The sequence below is a fragment of the Chiloscyllium plagiosum genome, chromosome 1, assembly GCF_004010195.1.
Source record: "Chiloscyllium plagiosum isolate BGI_BamShark_2017 chromosome 1, ASM401019v2, whole genome shotgun sequence".
NCBI classification, from domain to species: Eukaryota; Metazoa; Chordata; class Chondrichthyes; order Orectolobiformes; family Hemiscylliidae; genus Chiloscyllium; species Chiloscyllium plagiosum.
This window is the reverse complement of record NC_057710.1, coordinates 41,739,316-41,761,170: the sequence shown is the minus strand read 5'-3', so window position 1 is coordinate 41,761,170 and position 21,855 is coordinate 41,739,316. Positions and strand designations below refer to the sequence as shown.

At 40.8% G+C, this 21,855-nt stretch overlaps 1 protein-coding gene across 9 annotated transcripts in view; it reads right to left on the bottom strand.

Moving 5' to 3' along the window:
• Positions 1 to 21,855, bottom strand: part of znf532 (zinc finger protein 532) — a 217,562-nt gene that overhangs the window by 8,709 nt on the left and 186,998 nt on the right. For all 9 annotated transcript variants that reach the window (XM_043679319.1, XM_043679397.1, XM_043679488.1 and 6 more), the window contains one exon: positions 2,135 to 2,282. In XM_043679319.1, the coding sequence (XP_043535254.1) occupies positions 2,135 to 2,282 (148 nt within the window). The remainder of the gene's footprint in view (positions 1 to 2,134; positions 2,283 to 21,855) is intronic.

Here is a 21,855-nt window from a genome sequence, read left to right as displayed (position 1 = left end):
AATCTGCTTCCACCTATCACATTCCCAATGCCCCTGCCCCAAGTCCCTCCTCCCTACCTTTCACCTTAGCCCGCTTGGCACACCCTCCTCATTCCTGAAGAAGGGCTTATGCCTGAAACATCTATTCTCCTGCTCCTTTGATGCTGCCTGACCTGCTGCACTTTTTCAGCAACACATTTTTCAGCTCTGAACTCCAGCATTTGCAGTCCTCACTTTCTCCTTATAGCATTTCCCGTCAATGTTGGGGAAGTTAAAGTCCCCCATAATGACCACCCTGTTCCTTTCATTCCTACCCAGAATAATTTTGCCAATCCTGTCTTCCACCTCCCTGGAACTCTGCGGAGGCCCATTAAAAACTCCAAGCAGTGTGACCTCTCCTCTCCTGTTTCTAACCTCAGTCAACACTACCTCAGTAGACAAGTCATCGTCAAATGTTCTTTCAGCCACCGTTATACTCTCCTTGACTAACAAGGCCACACCTACCCCTCTTTTACTGCCTTGCCTGTTCTTAATGAAAGATCTAAACCCTGGAACCTGCAACATCCATTCCTCACCCTGCTCTATCCATGTCTCCAAAATGGCCACAACATCGAAGTCCCAGGTATCTATCCATGCTGCAAGCTCACCTACTTTATTTCGGATACTTCTGGCATTGAAGTAGACACACTTCAAACCATTTCGCTGTCTGCCAGCACATTCCTGTGACTCTGAAATCCTGTCCCTGTCCTCCCTACTCTCATTCTCCTGTGTACTGCAACTACACCTCCAGTTCCCATCTCCCTGCTGAGCTAGTTTAAACCCACCCGAATAGCACCAGCAAATTTCACACCCAGGATATTAGTGCCCCTCTGATTCAAGTGATGACCATCCTGTTTGTACAAGTCCCACCTTCCCCAGAATGAGCCCCAATTATCCAAGAACCTGAAACCCTCCCTCCTGCACCATCCTTGCAGCCATGTGTTCAGCTGATATCTCTCCCTATTCCTTGCCTCGCTATCACGTGGCACGGGTTACAAACCAGGGATAACAACTCTGTTTGTTCTAGCTCCCAGCTTCCACTCTAGCTCCTTGAAATCCTGCCTTAATTCCTATCCCTCTTTCTACCTATGTCATTGATACCTACATGGACAACGACTTGAGGCTGGTCACCTTCTCCCTCCAGGACCCCAAAGATACGATCTGAGACATCATGGACCCTGGCACCTGGGAAGCAACAGGTTGTTCATTCCCAACAAACCTTCTATCTGAGCATCTAACTATTTAGTCCTCAATGGCTAACACTCTCCTCCCTTCCCTCCTACCCTTCTGTGCAACAGGGACAGGCTCTGTGCCAGAGACCTGGGCCCCACTGCATAACCCTGGTAAGTCATCCCCGCCAACAGTATCCAAAATGATATACATGTTTTTCAGGGGAACGACCACAGGGGTTCCATCCACTGACTGTTTTTTCCCCCTTCGAACAGTCACCCAGCTTTCTTCGTGCCTAGGAGTAACTACTTCCCTGTAACTCTTATCTATCACACCCTCTGTCTCCCGAATGATCCGAAGTTTATCCAGCTCCCGCTCCAGTTCCCTAACACTGTCTTGGAGGAGCGAGAGTTGGGTGCACTTCCTGCAGATGTACTTGGATGGGACACTAATGGCGCCCCTCACCTCAAACATCATGCAGGAGGAACATTGCTCTCCCTGCACTGCCATCCCTGCTAGTCCCCTTATCACAAAGTAAAAAAGAAGAGATGCTAACCTGATGTGTCCCTAGTCTTTAAGTCGGAGGAGGTGGTTATAGTCCAACAGGCTTATTTGGAAGCACTAATTTTCAATATATTGATATTGAAATTGTATTTTTTTAATATATAATTTCAGTTACATCACACTGTAATCTTTTGCTATAAATTCTGTGTCTTATGATCTTATATTGCACAACCACCTGATGAAGGAGCGGTGCTCCGAAAGCTAGTGCTTGCAATTAAACCTGTTGAAGTATAACCTGGTGTTGTGTGATTTTTAACTTTGTACACCCCAGTCCAACACTGGCATCTCCAAATCATTATTTTTTAGTGTTGGTTACAGGTAAGGATACATTGAAGTCCCCACATATTAAGCAAACTATAGGTCCCAATACACTGTTATGCACCTTGTTCTCTTCTTTCTTTAGGGATTCCATTATGGTTGTCGGCTCTGGCATCTGTGTCATATCAGGATTTTTAATACCATGCATAAGACGAATGTGTTTCTCCAGCATAAACCTTTTGGTAAATGTACGTTTTGAGTCTGGGCAGTTCCTGGAAAAACAACAGTCATGGAAACGTAAACAAAATGTTACATAGTGCAAGAACTCAACAATGTCTCATTATTAGAGTGTTCAATCTCTATATGGGTAACCAAACAAATTGTTCTCACTAACCACTGGAGACTGTAGTGATCCTAATTTGGTCTTTTGATCAAATCCAGCAGTTCTCGAGTGGGACCAGATATAAATAATTCAGCTATCAAGGAATTTGACTTGCTTGCTTTGGTGAAGAGAAGACTTCAAGATGATGTAAGAAAGTATTAAAGAGTATGAAGAAGGTTAACCAAAGTAGTAAAGACAAATTGTTTGCCATATGTAAAACTCAAAGAACAGGAACACAGGTTAAAAATTAGAAAGTTAGAAGCAGCCCCTTCTCATCTAAAGGGCAACAGAATATGGAATTTGTTATAAAACAGATTAGATAACATTCTGAGAGAGGAAAGGAATAGAGGGATATTTAAGAGATGGGATTGTGATCACTCAAAAATTCTACCATCTACATCCAGTTACTCCACTGACATTTTCTACGTTGTATGGTATCATGACTTCTGAGATCTCAAAATTTTATCCACGTCTGCATTAATATTTCCCTGCCACAATGTCACCTCCCAATCTCCCCTTCCACACAATTTCAGTTCATTTAAATACTCCCTACCTCCTCCTCATCAGAATAATTTCTCTTTCTTAACTCATGGCTTCCTCTAACTTGATATTCATCCTGATATGTTTTATCCAATCATCTGCTATTAATTGTTTGCCTTTACTTTCAAGCCTTTGATCCCTACTAATTGTGATTAATTTTCCACCTCCATTCTTTCCTTTAAAAGCCAGCTGCATGGTCTCAAGTTCAAAGGTGATGGATTAGTATTCAGTGAGCTCACAATTAGCTAGACTGACCAATCCAAATCTGCTTAGTCATTTCAAAAAACTGTCTCCCTATCACTTTCTACAAATCTTTACATTACTCCGGGACCGCTCCGTATCGAAAGCATTACTGCAAATTTGTCTTTTTCAATATGACCTATATTCACCAGTATGCATTCCCCAGTCTGATGTGTTATGTATGAGATCCTCAAGAAAGTTTCTAGTTTTGAAAATTGAGTTCAATGAATAGCTCCCTGTTTTACATTATAGAATTCCCTCATCCACACGCCCCCCATTCACACTGCCACTTTGTGCCCTTCTTTCCGATTTGCTCATCACCTTCGACCTGCTAAGTGCCTGGATAATATCCTTAAGGTATCAATTCTATTGAATCCGGCCCTCAGGGTATTTCTATGGAATACAGGTGGTATCCAACTGAGTTAGTAGGCAACTGCACATGAAGACATGATGTAGGGTCAAACGTCAATGGTGTATTATTAGGACACTATTTTTCAGATGAGATGTTAAATTGCAGATCCCTCTGTCTCAGTACCATATTAAAGAAGATTAAAAGGATTTCCCACTTACACATCCAATAATAATTCCTTATCAAATCAAATGAATTAGCTACTTCTGTCAATATGCGACGTAAGATCCCAGTTGCCCTGATAAGTGCAAACCAGCAACTCTCATGAAGGTCGACTTAAAACTACACCAAGTATGTTCACTTATCACTCCATTACTACTTCTGGATATGTCCTGTCAAACCAGCAGGATAAAGCCAACAAAGATCATGACACATTGGTTTTGGCAGGGAGTTTTCTGACCCCATGAAATCTAATGGCACCAAGTCAAACAAGGCCAATAAACAGAGTGTCTGCTCCCAACAGATTCAAGATGGTGACCACTAACCATCTGTAAATGCATATTTTTACACATTTCCACAAACCACTTCTGTGATGCTGCGATGCATTCTTCTATTGAAGAATCCTAACAACTATAACATTTGCTTAGCTAAATGTTGTCCATAAATGAGGAGGTAGGATGCCTCCAGGAGAGTAACACCACACTGGCAAAGCAAATTGCTCAGTTACAATATCAAACAAAAGGAAAAGCAGCAGATTTTAACTTGGCATGTCTGCAATGGGCCAATTGATATGCACTGATCCCAAGTGACTTTAAGGCGGAAAATGTCTAAGAAATGCCACCATATATATTGCTGCTTACTGATAAGAAGTTCCTCTCCAGGCTACATACTGTTTTGTCCCAGAATTATATCACTATTACTTCATTGATATCAGGTCAACCAGGAGTACACACTTTTCAATAGCACGTTAAGTATAGCTACACCAGATGAACTGCATTAGTTTAAGAGAGCAGCTCAAAATTACTTACTCAAGTCAAATTTGGATAGGCAACAAAAGCCAGCCTTGCCAGTAACAATAAAAGAATTAAAGAAAATGAAAGAATTTGCTAACTTGTAGTAATTTCAATAAGGCTTCAATTTTAAGATCCTTGTCCTGGTCATTAAACCTTTCCATGCCATCACACCTATCTCTAATACTTACTTGACCAAGTGTTTGATTATCTGTACAGATATCTCTTTCTGTGGCCTGGTGTTAAATTTCTTTTAAATCAATAATGCTCTTATTGACCTATCCTATTCCTTTATAAAGCCATTATTTAAATATTAGTTGCTGTGATTGAATTGCAATGGTCCTATGTGATTATCTGAAAACTTTGCAGAACTAACATCCTTCTGAATGTAGACTGGAACATCAAAAGGTCAGACTGCAGAACATACAGATTATTGTCGAAGTGGTCTGGTTTGGCCAGAATTCACTTGGGAGTCTTTGACTCAATTTGCTTTACTGATGGGCAGTGAAAAACTGATGAAAACCAGGAAGGGTTTATTTTTATTATTTCACAACCAAAATAGCTTAGCCAGACAGAAATAGCCCATTCTCTAACGGAACAGTGGGGGATATTTCTATATCATTTTCAGTACATTGAAGAATCATTCATGAGTAACCAGATTTTTCAGAAATACACTCTTACACTGAAGCAAGTACTCATTTCCTCTGTCACTGCAAAAAACAATCTTTTGATTTTGCTCAGTATACATCATGTGGATTGCATAATAAACTTTAAGTGTAGCTGCATTCTGTGCATTAAGTGAGAGATATTTGGTTTGGATTCACTGTAACTTTAACAGCAAATATACAAGCCTAACTGTGAGGATATATATGTGAAGGGAGGTCTTAACAAATTCAAGGCTTTCTTCTGGGTAACACATCTTGGGTGAAAGTGAAGCAGACTGCAATGATCAAAAATCGTTCTTCAGTTTGGAGATGCATGGATCAACAAGTATTTGTGATCTGATGCCACTACAACAAATTAAATGTACGGCTTTTTATGCCCATTCCAATGATCAAAACAGCAGCAATGCAAGTGACCAAAGACAAAAAGGTGAATATATTTTATCATCTGTACCGAAATGCAAAAGCTTCTAAACCACTTCAAATGGGTAGATTAATAGACTGAAATAAATAGACACATTCGTTTTTCCCCGCTTTAACCTTTTATTACTGTCAAGACTGTAAACCAATGCATTTATACAAAATCACAAAAATGATCTCAACATTTCAGCTTTACTGTATTTAATAGAGGATTGGGTCGATACAGCATTCTAAACAAACCTTGCTGGATTGTATACAATTTCAGTGAAGTAAAGCACTATAGCTGTGCTTTGCAAATTATTTTCCATTGTGATTAATTTTAATCCACTGTCACATTCTCAATCACATCATTTCTACACTGGCTCTTCAAATGAGCACCATAACCCAATAGTATTCTCCTGATTTTTCCCCTATTATTTCTATTTAAATAATTCTCCAAAGTCCTTTTGAATGTCTCAAATGGACCTGCCTCCGACACATTTGTTTGTTTTGCAAATCACTGTAAATCTGTGCCCTCTTGATCCTTTTACCAATGTGAACGGTTTCTTCCTATCTGTTCTATCCACATCTTTCATAGTTTTGAAAATGGCTGTTAGAATTTTCTCTCAGCCTTCTTCTCTTGAAAGAAAACAGTCACAATCTCTCCAATCTATCTTCTAAGCTGGAGTTTCTTATCCTTGGATCAATTCTTGTTAATCACTCCTGCAGTCTTTCCAACACATACACATCCTTTCCTCAGTGTGGCACTAAGAAATGGACTCAAATTCGCTAAGGTCTAACAAGTATCTTGTAAAAAGTTCAACATCACCTCCTTGCCGTTATACTCATGACCCTATCAATAAAGCTGAAGGTGTTGTGTGCTTTATTAATATCACTCTCTATCTGTCCTGCAATCTTCAATATCTGGACACATATACGCACTCTCCTTCTGCACCCCTTTTAGAATTAAATTCCTCATTTTATGCTTTCTGTCCATGTTCTTCCTACCAAAATGCACTACTTCACATTTCTCTGCATTGAACTTCATCTGCCATCTATCATCCACTCCAGCAACTTATTTATGTCCGTTCGAGAGAGTACATGTCCTCCTCACAGTTTGCAGTACTTCCATTTTTCTTATCATCTGCAAACTTTGAAATTGTCCCATGTACATCAAGATCTGGATCACTCACAACCCCTGAAAACTCCATTATAAACTTCCTCCAGCCCAAAAAATATCCATTGACTATAACTCATTGCTACTTATAACTCAGCCAGTTTTGTGTCCACATTGCTAATGTCCCTTTTAGTTCAGAAGCTATAACATCCTTCATGAGGTGGTTGCATGGCACTGTATTGAATGCCTTCTGAAAACTGTTAAAATTGAACATGATCGAGGATGCCAGTAGTAACTTTAGTATATAAATTCACAAAGGCCATCAACGCCTTCAAGCATGAGGGTTTGTCCCTCCTCAAATTGAGTTGCTCACATTAATTTGTCAACATTCTCCATCTGCTTTATAATGACAATACATGCTGTGAATGTTAGCAATGGAATCAACACAGACCCAATAGGAGTGAAAACTGGCATCAAGCAGACTCAGGTGGCCAATTCCTGCTCCGAATTCTTGTATTCTTGTGCTGGGCTCTTGTGTTCCCACTTCCCTCCCTCAACCGACTCATTCAGCAGTCTCTGCCTGAACTCCACTCCACCACTCACTGAGCAGCATCTCTCCCCAAGAGTGACTCTCCACTCAGTCAGCAAGCCCTCTCCTACTTGTTTCCTCAATATGTGCTTTCTGTACTCTGCCAGCCCCACCTCATTTACTCAGCAGACTCTATTTCTGACAGACCCTCCTTGCCTAACTTGCCAAATCTTGCAGAAGTTAGTGCAAAGCTTCCCCTCTCACTCTCTCCAAGCTTGGCTCAGAGAATGGTCAACAACAGAGTGTGCCCTTCAGCTGAGATAATTGATGGCAGCCAGATCCGAACTGATCGGAGGCTCCTTTGGGCCACATGCCAAGGCTCTCACTATTGGAGAGTCTGCAGGTTGAGACTGTCTGCCCAACTTTGGCTGTTTTGGGAGGCAGCAAGTGGGGTAGAGGAGTTTGAGAAAAGGTGAAAAGGGCGGAATTTCATTATCCAAAAGCTGGAATTCTGGCACAAATGTTTCAACCCTCAGGCAGCCTAATTGCCAGTTTAACAGAAATAGAAATGCATCTTCTACAGCAACCCGGAAAGCATACTGAAAATAGCTTTCATTTCTCCAGCACAAAGTTGTTCTTACTTGGAAACAAATAGCATTTATTGTGCTTGTTTGGTCACCAAATTTGTTTAGTGGGTCTGTTGTCTGTGTCAACAATCCTGCTGTTTCTTTACCCCAGAGGTGAGCAACATTTATCGTGATGATTGTGTCATCAAATCTAATTAGTGTGATTGCTTTTCATGGCAGCAGAGGTCTAGAATGTTAGAGGCCATCAGTGCTCTGCTGATGGAAACATGCTGATTTAATGAGATCCTTCAGGACAATTACACTGTTGCTAAAATTTAGTGACAGCTTGGTGCTAGAAAAGAAACATGAAACTTGTAACCTGTGTAAGGAACAAAATACAATCAAAAACCATGAGGAATACAGAACGTTTAGAGGGGAGCTGTAAAAGCACATTAAAGAGTGGGAAGGGACTTGTGGCCCACTTAAAGTTGAATCCTGAATTCTTCTGTAGGTACATGAGTAACAAAAGGGTGGTAAGAAGAGGAGTAGGGCTGTTTAGAGACTAAAAGGGGGACTTACACATGGAGGCAAGCAGCATAGCTTATGTTAATTGAATTTTTTGCATTTGTCTTTGTCAAAAGAGGTAGATGCTACCCTTGATTACAAAGGAGGCATCTCTGTCATTAAAATGGTTCAAAATTAATAAGAAGGGAGTGGTGGATAGACTATAAGTACCTAACATGTGTAAGGCAGTTGGACTGGATGATTAGCATCTGAAAATATTGAAGCAAGAGGAAATGGAAATTGCAGGGCCAAGGGCCATCGTCTTTTAATCTTCACTAGACTCACAAGAAGTACCAGAGGACTGGAGAACTGCAGGCATTATACACCCTTGTTCATAAAATGTTGTAAAGGGAAGCCCAGCAATTCTGCACCCTGGCCCGGGCATCTCAACTCCACCACTAATACTGTTTTTAAATGTAATTGATGCATTGAGCAGGGGGTCAGCTTCAGAAAGCGGGAGCAGCCTGGCTACTGCCAGAGGCAAAAGCAGGTAGCAGCCATGATGGAGGCTTGTCTCGCTGAACATTACAGAGAGTTGTGATTGCAGCCAAATCCATCAGCAAAATCAACCTTCCTTCCACTGACTCTGTCTATACTTCCCACTGCCTCAGAAAAGCAGCAAGCATAATCAAAGATCCTTCTCTCTTCCATCAGGTAGAAGATACAAAAGTTTGAAAACATATACCAACAGATTCAAGAACAACTTTTCCCCGCTGTTATAGAGTCATAGAGATGTTCAGTATGGAAGCAGACCCTTTGGTTCAAGTCATCCATGCTGAACAGATATCCTAAATTAATCTAGTTCTAGAACTCTTCTTATTCATATACCCATCCAGATGACTTTTAAATGTTGCAATTGTACCAGCCTCCACCACATCCTCTGGCAGCTCATTCCATACACACATTACTCTCTGCATGAAAATGTTATCAGACTTATGAACAGATCTCTCATACATAGAGAGTTGATCTTTCTCTGCACCTTCTCAGTGGCTGTCATACTACAAAGCATTCTGTTTTATTACCCTGATGTACTTACGTAAGGTATGATTTATCTGAATAGCATGCAAAACCATACTTTCCACTGTACACTGCCCACAATAATTAACCAAATCAAATCATAGAAGGCAGCTGATCAGAGGGCCGGATAAGAAGAGTTGGAGCTTGGAGGGATGTGGTGATGCCAATACAGAAACATGTATAGTGCTGAGTTCAGCAAGAGTTGACCCATGAAAATTCAGTCTTGTACACTGTCAAATGTCCCCAGACTGAATCAGACAGCTGGGCATTGATATGCATCAGACTGTTTGGGTTCACTGAAAAAAAGTTTAGAAGTCACCTTTCCATCAGAAATTCTCCTTAGCTAGCTCCTTACAGAGATTAATGGAACATTAATTTGAAGCAAGCTGATTTCCTGTTCCCTTCCTTCTGCCAGCCCTTTGAAAATTCCAAATTACTCCAGAATTTGGAAAGCTCGATTATCATCTGGGATTGCAATTTTTGCAGATTGCAGTTTCAATGGAGTAATGAGAACGAATGTTAGTTTTGCATCATCATCACCTCAAAATCCAAGCTGACATTCAAGAATAATTTACACTGGCACTGCACTGCTCATTTGGAGTGTATTAGAATCAAACCAAGCAACTGCATCTAATTCAAAATCATTCTCAGGCCAATCTGTCCTTGTCCTTTAATATATTGCCTGGAGAGACGCACAAAGTAGATTCTTGCTATATCTTTAGATTGATTGAAAAAGACAAATAAAAGACAGTTCCCGCTATGCCAGTCTTACTCAATACACAGTGGTGCTTAGAGGCAAGGTCTATCCAACCTGTTCGGATTCTGACGATTCTACCTGACTGTTCTAATGAAGGGTCAGCATATTAAATTTACTCCTCTCTACACAGATACTGTCTGACCTGCTGAGTGTTTCCAGCATTTTGTGTTTTCATTTCCATTCTGCCATTAGGTTGAAAGTGACAAGAACATTGTGCAAAGATAACTTCATACTTAAATGGTGACATAACCATAACCATAAATATACTCAGAACTTAAGAAACAATTGGAAATATAGTCCATGAACTCAAAAGACTCAATTTAATGGCATTTATCAGTTATCCATTACATAGAAGCATGATAAACAAAATATATCCAAGACGTGTATAGAATATAGCATGAAAACGGAGGGCCAGTGCTCCACCGCTTTGGAACAGAGAGCCTCATAATAAACACTGAGAATCTGGTGATGAGCAGTACACATTCCTCTGTTGTCAAGTACTGATAGTTCATCTTTTCACTGACAGCGCCAAATGTCAAAATGCAGACTTCTGATATATAACAAACTTAATAAAGTGGGAAATGGATCATGACTGGAATGTTGTGCAAAACTAAATTACGTGGATGTAATGATTTTACTCTCAAATAGAATTGATTTGAAAGACAGCTTAACTAATCTTGTGCAATTATGCAGAAGTAATTGTTCTGAAGGCTTGCTTTGTAGAGCTGGCTATTCAGTATATGTAAAGAAAATGAAGACTGAGGCATTGCACGTTGGAGTGGAAAGCATAAAGGTGAATTAAGAGAGGTTTATAAAATTAAGAAACAAAGAACAGCCAAGGAAAAACTATTGCTTCTGTCATTTGGAGTAACGGATGTACAGATTAAACAAAAAGTTGATAATTAATTTAAACAGGCAAGGATGCAGAGTTTGGAATGTGATAACAAATAGCCAATGAGACACAAAGGCCTTATTGCACAGCAAGTTTCTGTGGTATTATCTTTGATTGATAAATATGGCAAGGAGGCAATGGTCTAGAGGAGAATTCCTTGTCTGTCTGCAGTCTCCGACTTGGCTGGCTGTACCATCCTCATCTAAAGGGCTCGGCTGCCGTCCAACTGAGTGGGACTGTGCTTTGTGCTCACTTCATTCCATTCTAATTGAGTTATAGCCTGGCATCTCCCTGCAATGGCATTTCTTCCATTCCTGCATCATTATATCCAGTGTCTCCCAAGGATCTATCGTTGGCTACTCTCCTATTTTTCACCTACAACTAAGCCTTGGCGATATAATCTGAAATCATGACCGTGGGAGCATAAGATATAGAAGCAGAATTAGGTCATTCAGTCTGCTCCACTATTCCAAAATGATATCGTTCTCAGTTCCACTCTCCAGTCTTCTCCCTGTAACCCTTGATCCCTTTACTAATCAAGAATCTACCTTGGTCTTAAATTTACTCAATGACTTGGCCTCCACAGCCTTCTAAGGCAATCAGTTCCGCAGATTAATCACCCTCTGGCTAAAGAAACTCTGCCTTGTCTTTGTGGACGGCACGGTGGCTCAGTGCTGCCTCACAGCTCCAGGGACCTGAGTTTGAATCCAGCCTTGGGTGACTGTCTGTACATTCTCCCCATGTCTGAATGGATTTCCTCCAGGTGCTCCAGTTTCCTCCCACAATCCAAAGGTATGCAGGTTAGGTGAATTGACCATGCTAAATTGTCCATAATGTTCAGGGATGTGTAGGCTAGGTACATTAGTCAGGGGTAAATATAGGGTAATAGGGGAGGGGAATGGGTCTGGGTGGGTTACTCTTCGGAGGGCCAGTGTGGATTTGTTGGGCCGAAGAGCCTGTTTCTATACTGTAGGGATTCTATGATACTCTATGAGTTCTGAAGGATCATTCCTTCACTTGAGGTGTGCCCTTGATCCTAATCTCTCTTACAAGTGGAAACAACTTCTTGAGATCCACTCTATCCAGGCCTCTTATTATTCTGTAAGTTTTAATCAGATCCTCTCTCAATGTTGTAAACTCGAGTACTGACCCGGAGTCCTCAAACCACTCCTGATATGATGGTGTGTGGGAGCCTCTACATTGGGCAGGGTAAGTGTTTAATACTGAGAGGGAGGACCTTCAAAGGGCAATTGTACCTAGTGCAGGTAAAATACAGCTGTAATCACAAAAAACCGTACATGAATCTTCACAGTGACCGACAGCATGGAGTACAAATCCTAACCCCAAACACTTTTGATCACATGATGCAATATTACAAATCAAATCCACCAGCAACGTACTGCAGCCAGGAAAGATTCCAAGGTCCCATAGCCTGCAAGTGGTGCAGGAGCTGCACACCTCACACTTTGGGCCATAAACATTGTGCAGCTCTAAGGATAGCTAGCCTTTGCACCTTCATTCTTGTAGCTGCAGCTAACATGACATTTGTTTACACAGCTGATGATGAAAAGTGAACATATATTTACAAATGCAGGAAGTTTTTCCAAAGAAGTCTCATCTGCATCAGCTAAGTGTGTCAGATTGTCTTTATTTCCATCTTCGACTCACTCTATCTCAGTGCAGTCCCAGGCTTTATAGCTAGGGTAGAGGAAGCCTGCCACACAATGGAGCCTATTTGCCTTGGTGTTCCTTCCTTGGCCAACTGCAGAGACATGTCAGTGAAGGGCTCAGCAGCAGGAGCTCTGAACTCGAATGTAGCTAATGTAACCACCGAGGTGTCAGTATCTGAGCTGGTGGGAGTTACAGGACAGGATAATGCATTGAAGAAATGAGATAGATGTTTGGACATGTTAACAGCAAGTTTACAAAGGCACTAATGGGGTGCAGCACATCAAAGGATAATGGTTCTATCTTGGCTGCTGAGACACAGAGGTTTCCACATAATCACTGGAATAGTTATGGCCCTCACCATCCAGGGCAAGGATCCTACCCTCGTAGGGGGTAAAGAGATGAATGCAGAGCACCCATCACCCCTCTTGGCTTTATCTCATCATCATCAAAGAATTCCCCCAGTGTGGAAACAGACAATCGACCCTCCGAAGAGCATCCCACCCAGACCGTATCCCTGTAACCCTACATTTTCAATACCTAATGCACATAACCTACACATCCCTGGATACTGTGGGCAATTTCCCATGGCCAATGCACCTAACCTGCACATCTTTGGACTCTGAGAGGAAACTGGAGCACCTGGAGGAAACCCATGCAGACATAGGGAGAGCATACAAATTCCACACATATAGCCGCCTGAGGTTGGAATTGAGCTCAGGTCCCTTATGCTGTGAGGCAGCAGTGCTAACCACTGAACCACCGTGCCACCCCACCAAGTGTGGTTTTCTACTGGAATGAGACAAAGGGAGGGATTGAGTGAGTTGAAAGTGAGTGGGGCAGCTGTTAGTGCTGGTGCAAATGAGAGGAAAGGTGGTACTTTGTCCTGAATGAGTTATAGCAGGCAGCGCAGGGTTAGTAGTGTGGGAGCTTGGGGGAGTGAGTGAGGGAAGGTGTTGCCTACAATAGTGAGAGTTGTAGTGTAGGAGCTTTGCAGGGAGTTAAATGCTGTAGCAGCATTAGAGTGAATTGAGAACTGGCAGATGGTGGCACTTACACCCGTAGGTCATAGGTCATTGAACTTCTGGCATTGTTGCTCGTTCCTCTGGGCAGAGGAAATAGCAATCACCCAGGTGGCAACATCAGATCAGGCTAGCAGGATGTTGTATCCTCTGCCAATCCTGAGTGAAGAGGACAGACCTCCTCTGTACTGCCAAGTCCACCAGGACTTCCAGGTCCCTTAGAGCAAAGCAGAGTGCCAATCCTCCTCTGTCCTCCATGACCTGGGCAATTCTTAAGGTGAAGGAACAGTGTAGGGTAACCAAGTGAATATCACTGTCAGAGAGCAGGTACAGCTCGAGTAGGCTGAAGCGTTAGCATATTATGTGACACAGAAGAGGTGGTTGTGGTTTGTTTTTCGCAATTTTTATACAACATAACAGCAGCAAATTTTGCAATCTTCTCAAACAGAAAGTATATGCACTGTTTTTCTGATACAGTAAACTTTTGATTATCTGGCACTTATGGGACTAGGAATGTGCCAATTGATCAAATATTCCAGATAATCAAGAGGTCCACATAATTAATGTAAAAACACACACTAAGTAATAGGAATATAATGCAGGAGGTACACACATCACTGTTACACTTTATTTATAGCATAAACCACTTAAATAATAATGCAACTTTGCCTTGAATAGAACTCACTGGCAGAGAACATTCTCATTCACACCCTCGACTAACTACTCAGACATCACAGTAGATCGCGGTATTTGACATCTCGTGTGGCCATTTGATTGAACAACAAGTATATTTGCAGTGAGGTAAATAAATTTTAAAATTGTAGTAATTGGACAGAATTATGCATTAAACTTTACAATATTTGAGATACATAAATTTTGCCGCTTTATCAAGAGTGCCTGTTCATAAGGTGCTAGTTAAAACAGAGTTTGCTGTATTTCAAAAACATTAATATTGTAATCTGTGATAATGAAGACAAACACACAGAGAAAGAGAGAGAGAGACACACAGAAATATGTACAAAAAATCACATATTTGTAGAGCTCTCAGATCTGTACTAACCTGTGCTGGCAGGTGTAGGACAATTCCTTTGCAGCACAATCCAACACTTCCAATGCAATTCCCCACCAAAAGTTTCCTCCATGCTGCCTTATGCTGCCAAACTTTACCACCCCTAATTCAGAACTGTCAAATTCCTTCCTTGCCTAAGTTTCTCCAAGCCTGAAACCATTTTCTTATCATTGCCTCCTCTGCTTCTGCAGACCCTTGAAACGGAGATCGCTGTCTTCCACTCTGGAGTTGTGGTCCTGAGGTAAGCAAACAGTCCAATAGTGGATCCACAGATCTACCAGGTGGTATTTAAAAAAAGGTGGATGGATGGTGAGTACCAATGTATCACCAGAACATCTAATCTTCCCATCCCAGCCCCACCCAAGCAGTGCTGAACACCAGATATCTATCTGAGACTGGTTCACTTTGCATTCACTCTTGAGATCTCTCCTCAAAGTGTCAATTCATATATGATATAAAAATGTAAAGAAACACCCATGTCAAACTCACAATTTTCTGAAATAGAAGAACTGGATCTCAAAGCACAAATCAAAATTTCAGAATATCTTGTCATAAAATTGAATTTTGAAGCAATCATTGCAAATCAAAGGCCTTGATGTTCTTACCTATGAACATTCAGATTGTTATAAAACAGCAAGTTCACACACTGCTGAGAACATAATGATCTTGTTTAATTTTTACTCTTTTAAAAACAAACCTGTTTTGTTGCTATGAACTTGGGAAAAAGAAGGAGCTTGCCAATAGGCAGGTTGGCTTTTAGTCTGGGAGACCAAAGGAAGTGGAGTGAATGGTAGGAAGTCTAGATTGGAGTGGTGCTGGAAAAGCACAGCAGGTCAGGCAGCATCGGAGGAGCAGGAAAATTGACATTTTGGTCAAAAGCCCTTCAACAGGAATGAGGCAGGAAGCTTCCGGGAGAGATAAATGAGAGGGGGAATGGGGCTGGGGCGAAGATAGCCAAGAGTACAGTAGGTGGATGGAGGTGGGGATGAAGGTGATAGGTCAGAGATGAGGGGGGAGCGGATAGGTGGGAAGGAAGATTAGCTGGTAGGACTGTTCATGAGGATAGTGCTGAGTGGCAGGTTGGAACTGGGGTAAGATGGGGGAGGGGAACTTAGGAAACTGGTGAAGTCTACATTGATGCCCTGGGGTTGAAGTGTCCCGAGGCAGAAGATGAGGCGTTCTTCCTCCAGGCGCCGGGTGGTAAGACAGTGACTTTGGAGGAGGCCCAGGAAGTGCATGTCCTCGGTAGAGTGGGAGGGGGAGTTGAAATGTTTGGCCACAGGGCTAATTGGTAGGAAGGGTTACTGGCTGTGGAGGACAATGATTGGACAAAAGGAAAATGGCTGATCAAATAGGTAAATGGGGTCTCAGGAAAGAGCAGATTAAAGGGGAGTTAATAGGAAAGGAGCTCAAGAGTGTTGGATGAAAGTGGCAAGAGAGGTGAAAGGTGAACAGGTGCACAAGGATATGGTCAGTAAGGACTCAGAAAGGAGACATGAGAGGCAGTATAAAGGAGCACTGTATAAATGAGGGGCACAAAACCAAATAAGGAGCCTATTCATTCATTAGAAGTTGACATCACTAGGTGGGCCAGTATTTATTGCCCACACCTATTACCCAGATGGCAGTCATGAGTCAACAATGTTGCTGCGAATCTGGAGCCACATGGACAGAATGAAACCAAAAGTGAAGCAAGAAAAGTAAACAGAAACAGAAATTAACAAAAGAGAAATAGATGTAGAGAAGTGAAAGTGAGAAAAACATGAACTTGACAGGGAAGACACTGAATTTTCTGTAAACCATATTTGCTCATCCACTGAAAATGTGAAAATTTGTTTATATTTCTACTAGCCATTTCTAAATAAATAGTACAGTTCATGTACAATTTAATTTAAAAAAAACTGCTGTGTAATCTGGCTGTAAGACCTCTGTTTTCGGCTGTAAATTTAAAAACATAAATTTAGATAAAGCCAATGTTGTTTAACAATTTAGTAAAATTGTTAATCTGTGCTGAAGCAAAAACAGAGATTGCTAGAGAAGCTGAGTGGGTCTGTAGAGAGAGAAAAATACACTCAACATTTCAAGTTTAGTCTGACTTATGAACTCAACTGATATGTGGCAAAGTTTTTATTGTGAATGTCCTTTTATTGGGCATAAGTATGTTTTTGCTCAGACTAAGTTATGGGCAGAGTGGAGAATCTTCCTCACAACATCCTAAATTATGTTTGGATTTAAGGCCCAGAACATCTCCTTTTCAAATTTTCATATCAAATGTATTTACTTTATGGTTCCTAGGTACTGTTACACTGTTTAACTATTCACATTTAACTTCTAAGAACAATTACTGTACAAGTTTATTGGTCTGAAGGGGCTATTAAATTGGCTCTGGGTGGAGCCAAGTGGTTCTTTAGCTTTCAGGGGAAGCAGTGTATCAGCCATGATGCTGGTGAATAGTAGAGTTGGCTTGAGGGTCCAAATGGCCTACTCCTGTTCCTAATCCTCATGGTCAGTGCATACAGTTTCCCAAATTCCTAGTAATTATACATGAATAAATTTATTTCTTGCTACCATACTTGTTATCCAGGATGTCTTGACCACTAAACACTAGATATGACCAAGTTGAAGCAAAGTTAAAGAAGGATTTACAGCAGAGAACTATCGCAAACATTACCACATTCTGGGAGATGTGGCAACTATCACAAGGTACCAGAAATGGTCATTTGGGAAATTACTACAATAATAACAACAGTCTCCATCTTTGTTGAGCAAGTATCACATTGACCCAGAAAAACTTGCAGGATGTAATGCATAAACCTTTTTAGTTATTTGTCACTTGATTTTCCCCTACCTCAGTTTACCTCTGTGTGAAGTTGACCATTATTAATACTTTGTTACTTTATTCATTTAGTGGATGAGGACATTAGATTTGTCTCCTCTTCCTTCTCCTGCCTCTGTTTAGGTTATGTCGGCATCACAGACTAACAGTTCACACATGGAATGAACTTCCTGAGAAAGTGGTGGATGCAGGTACAATTTTAATGTTTAAAGGACATTTACAAATATAGGTGAATAGGAAAGATTTGGATGGATATGGGGTAGGAGCAGGCAGGTGGGATTAGTTTAGTTTGGGATCATGTTTAGCATGGATGGGTTGAACCAAAGGATCTGATCCTGTGTTGTATGACTCTATGACTATGTGTTCTGCCAACATTTATATGGTTAGTATAATCTAAACCAGAAGTAACTTGTTGATATGGTAGTCCTGATAATGAAAAAGATATAAACGGAAGTGATCTAAAACTAGGTCTTGAAGATTTCCAGTGATGGCTATATTAATAATTCTTTTCCCAACTTGTTCCACTGCAGGATTGTCTTTCAAAAAAAGAATTATTCACAAAGTGTCTTGGATTCAAACTGTCCTTGTAGGTTCTGTGGATGGCTACCTTGTGTTTTGTCATTGCCAAAGGGCACCAAAGAATGGTTTCTGTCAATTCTCACCATTCTACATTTTCTAGAAGACAGGCAGTCTACTACACCACCTGTTTTGACTTAGTGATTGCCATTCCCATCCTTGGATCAAGGATGTGACTCTAGTGTATTTCCCCATACAGGGAGAAAGAGAGGACTGCAGATGCTGGAGATCAGAGTCAAGAGTTTGGTGCTGGAAAAGCACAGCAGGTCAGGCTGCAGCCGAGGAGCAGGAGAATCCATGTTTCGGGCAAGAGCCCTTCATCAGGCTCTTGCCCGAAAGGTCAATTCTCCTGCTCCTCGGCTACTGCTTGACCTGCTGTGCTTTTCCAGCACCACACTCTGGACTATTACCCCAGAGATTGGTACAGAATCGTGCGGTAGCTCTTTAGATAGCTTCATTCTTAGTTACAGGACTTGCCCAGGAATGGACAAAGATGTACTTAGCAAGTTACGACTCTGATACTTGTGTTACAACAAAAAGGATTCTTTCTTCAAAATCCAAGAATCTGTTTGCTTTGGATGTTGTGTGCTGAATAGGAAATCTCCATTTAAATATTTTTTTAGATGTAAATCCAGGTATGGTTATATATCTGCTTGTGGGAAAATCTGATCACAAAAGATTATTTTTGTTGGTATTATAAATGATAATATTTTTGGCATTAAGTGCCACCTTCTGTTGATCCTGTTATGTTTGCAATTCCAGATGGTCACCTTGTGATGAATTGTTACAGTTTTGAATTTTCTCGAATGTGCAATTATCTGAGAATTGCCAGACCATTTCTTAAAAACTTAATAGGAAAGTCAAGAATATATGTACATCAAGAAGTGCAAAGGTCCCCAACCTGTCTCTAACCCCAAGGCTGTCTGGAGAGAACATATCTAGGAAAGGATAATTCCTTATCACATCTCACTCTCTGTCTTCTGTTAATGCAAAAGTGCGAGATCCAACTTATAAAGATAGGAGCAGAAGTACGTCATTCAACTACTCAAACCTGCTCCAACATTACAGATCATGGTTGATCATCTACCTCAAAGCAATTTTCCCGTGCTGCTCCATATCTCTGAATTTAATTAACATCTAGAAATCGATTGATATCCATCTTAAGCGTACTCAATGACAGAAATTTTAAAATGCTCTCTATGTTTATAGTAGCGAAGTTTGAACAAGAATTTTTCTTCCCACTGCTGGGGTCTGCCATAAGATTCCAATACCATAATAATAGCCTTTTTATTCCTTAGCTCCAACCTAATAGACTCAACATTTACACAATTCCCAATTGTTCTATTGTTATGATTAAAAAGCTTCTTAATATTGCCAAGTCTCCTTCCATTTCATCATTCTATTCTTCCTGAATATTTTATAACTAGGAATATTTAACTCTCATCCCTGCCTCAAGCTAAGACATATCTCTGCTAAAGCTATTGCATCATACCCCATCAATAGTAATTTTATTCCAATACTTTCTGCATTAGTTGATCACGCTATTTGATTGCTTTCCTTATTTTCTCTTTTCTTTCCTATATCCATTTGCTATCCTTTCTGGTTCTCCATATAATCTTCCCCTCCAATCTCATATTACTGAACAACATTTTATCAGTTGAAATATATAGTCATTCATTATAGATGTGCAAAATGCACTGGATCATTTTCATTCTTAATATTTGCACAAATTGGTTGATCATCGTCAAACTACACGGTAATTTTATCAAAAACATTTGCTGACAACATTTGGTATTGTCTGAAATTGCTTCAATAACTAAAAATGATGGGAGTCATCGTAAGTAAATAATTCATCATAATCCCTGGCAGCTAACTCTTAAAGTTGCTATAAAACAATGTATTTATTACTTATGGATTATTGAACTTAACTATTTGATTTCTGTCTGCCCAATAAATCGGACAACAACAAAAAAGCCAAAATGTGGGCATGCAATAATAGGGGAAGCATTTTGGATTGAATTATGCATAATACCCATGCTCTTACTCGAGTTTGGGCTCTAACCTAATGTTTCGTATTGACACCAAATAAGCAGTTCATTGAACTGGACCGTATTTCAAATGAATGGAAACCTGCAACACAGGACACAGGACAATCAGCATTTCACTATAATGGGAAGCCAACAAATTCTTCTCCCTAATCCAAAGGGAGAAATGATGGCATAGGGTTAATTTAACTGGAACAGGGATCCAGAGTCCCTGGAAAATGCTCAGAGGCTGTGGGTTTGGATCCCACCAGTGAGGCTGGAGGAGTTCAAAATTCAGTTCACAAAATCTGGAGCTGACAGCTAGCTTCAACATTGGTGTCCATGGAACAATCATCAATTGCACGAATCCATCTGGTTCACCAATGTCCTTTTGGGATCGATAAACTTACAAGATCTGGCCTATTTATGACCTCACACCCATGGCAATGCAGTCAATTCTTCGTGAGCCACTGGGGTTCAAGAGCAATTGGGCTTGGGTGACAAATGCTTTACCTTACCAGCAATGTCCAAATTGAAGAATAAAGGGAAAAAAAGTCACTAACATTCTGTCAACATCAGGCTAAAAGTAATCAACCTATTTATTATATGAGTAGCACACTACTTGAAATGATAAAAATTGACTCCGTCCATGAAAGAAAAATACAATCTTTCATAGAATGTTGTGTTGCACAGATCCTTGTGGTGACGCATTACAACTTCCTCCATGATTTAATTACTTATGTGGGCAACATAATTCTCGGGTTCCAGAAACTGGCCTAAAAATATCCATACGCTGTGCATTAAGTCAGGATGCCTTTCAATGAAATGTTGTCAATCAGCTTCAAACCCACAGTGGGAGATGTCCATACTCCATACTAAACTTTTATATTCTGGGATTGTTTTTAGTGCTTTAAGCTAAACGTGACTCACTTATCTGCTTCTCAAACTTTTTATTCTTCTAACTATTAAAAACAACAGATTTTCTAAGACCTATGTTTGTTTTTACATCAGTGCATCGCAGAGGAATGGCGGGCAGCTGCTACTCAGAGCTGGTTTCCTTTCTGTCAGATAACTATTTTATTGCAAATCCAAGCTGAAAGGACAATAGAATGTCAATCTACTGCAGTTCTGTTGACTAAAGTTTGCCTTCTTTTTATTTTAAATTACTACAAGCCCCCCCTAGGAAACCAGGGTTTAAACATTTTCATGGATAGCGCTCTGTGCATATCTATGGCATCTCACTGGAATTTTAAACAGGAAAAGGATAATTTAGCACTGACCAAGCCAGGCTTTTAAAGGTTGCAGAGCAGCACTCTGGGGGGGGTTTAAACTAACTCTGCAGGGGCATGGGAACCCAGACTGTAGCTTTAGGGTGCAGGACCTGGAGTGTAGGGAGGTTAGGAACATGGCATCAATTTCAAAGGAGGGTGCCTGTAAACAGGAAAGTGGTTTGAAGTGTGTATACTTCAATGCAAGAAGTATACGAAATAAGGTAGGTGAACTTGCAGCGTGGGTTGGTACCTGGGACTTCGATGTTGTGGCTATTACGGAGACATGGCTAGAACAGGGACAGGATTGGCTGTTGCAGGTCCCAGCGTTTAAATGTTTTAGTAGGGTCAGAGGGGG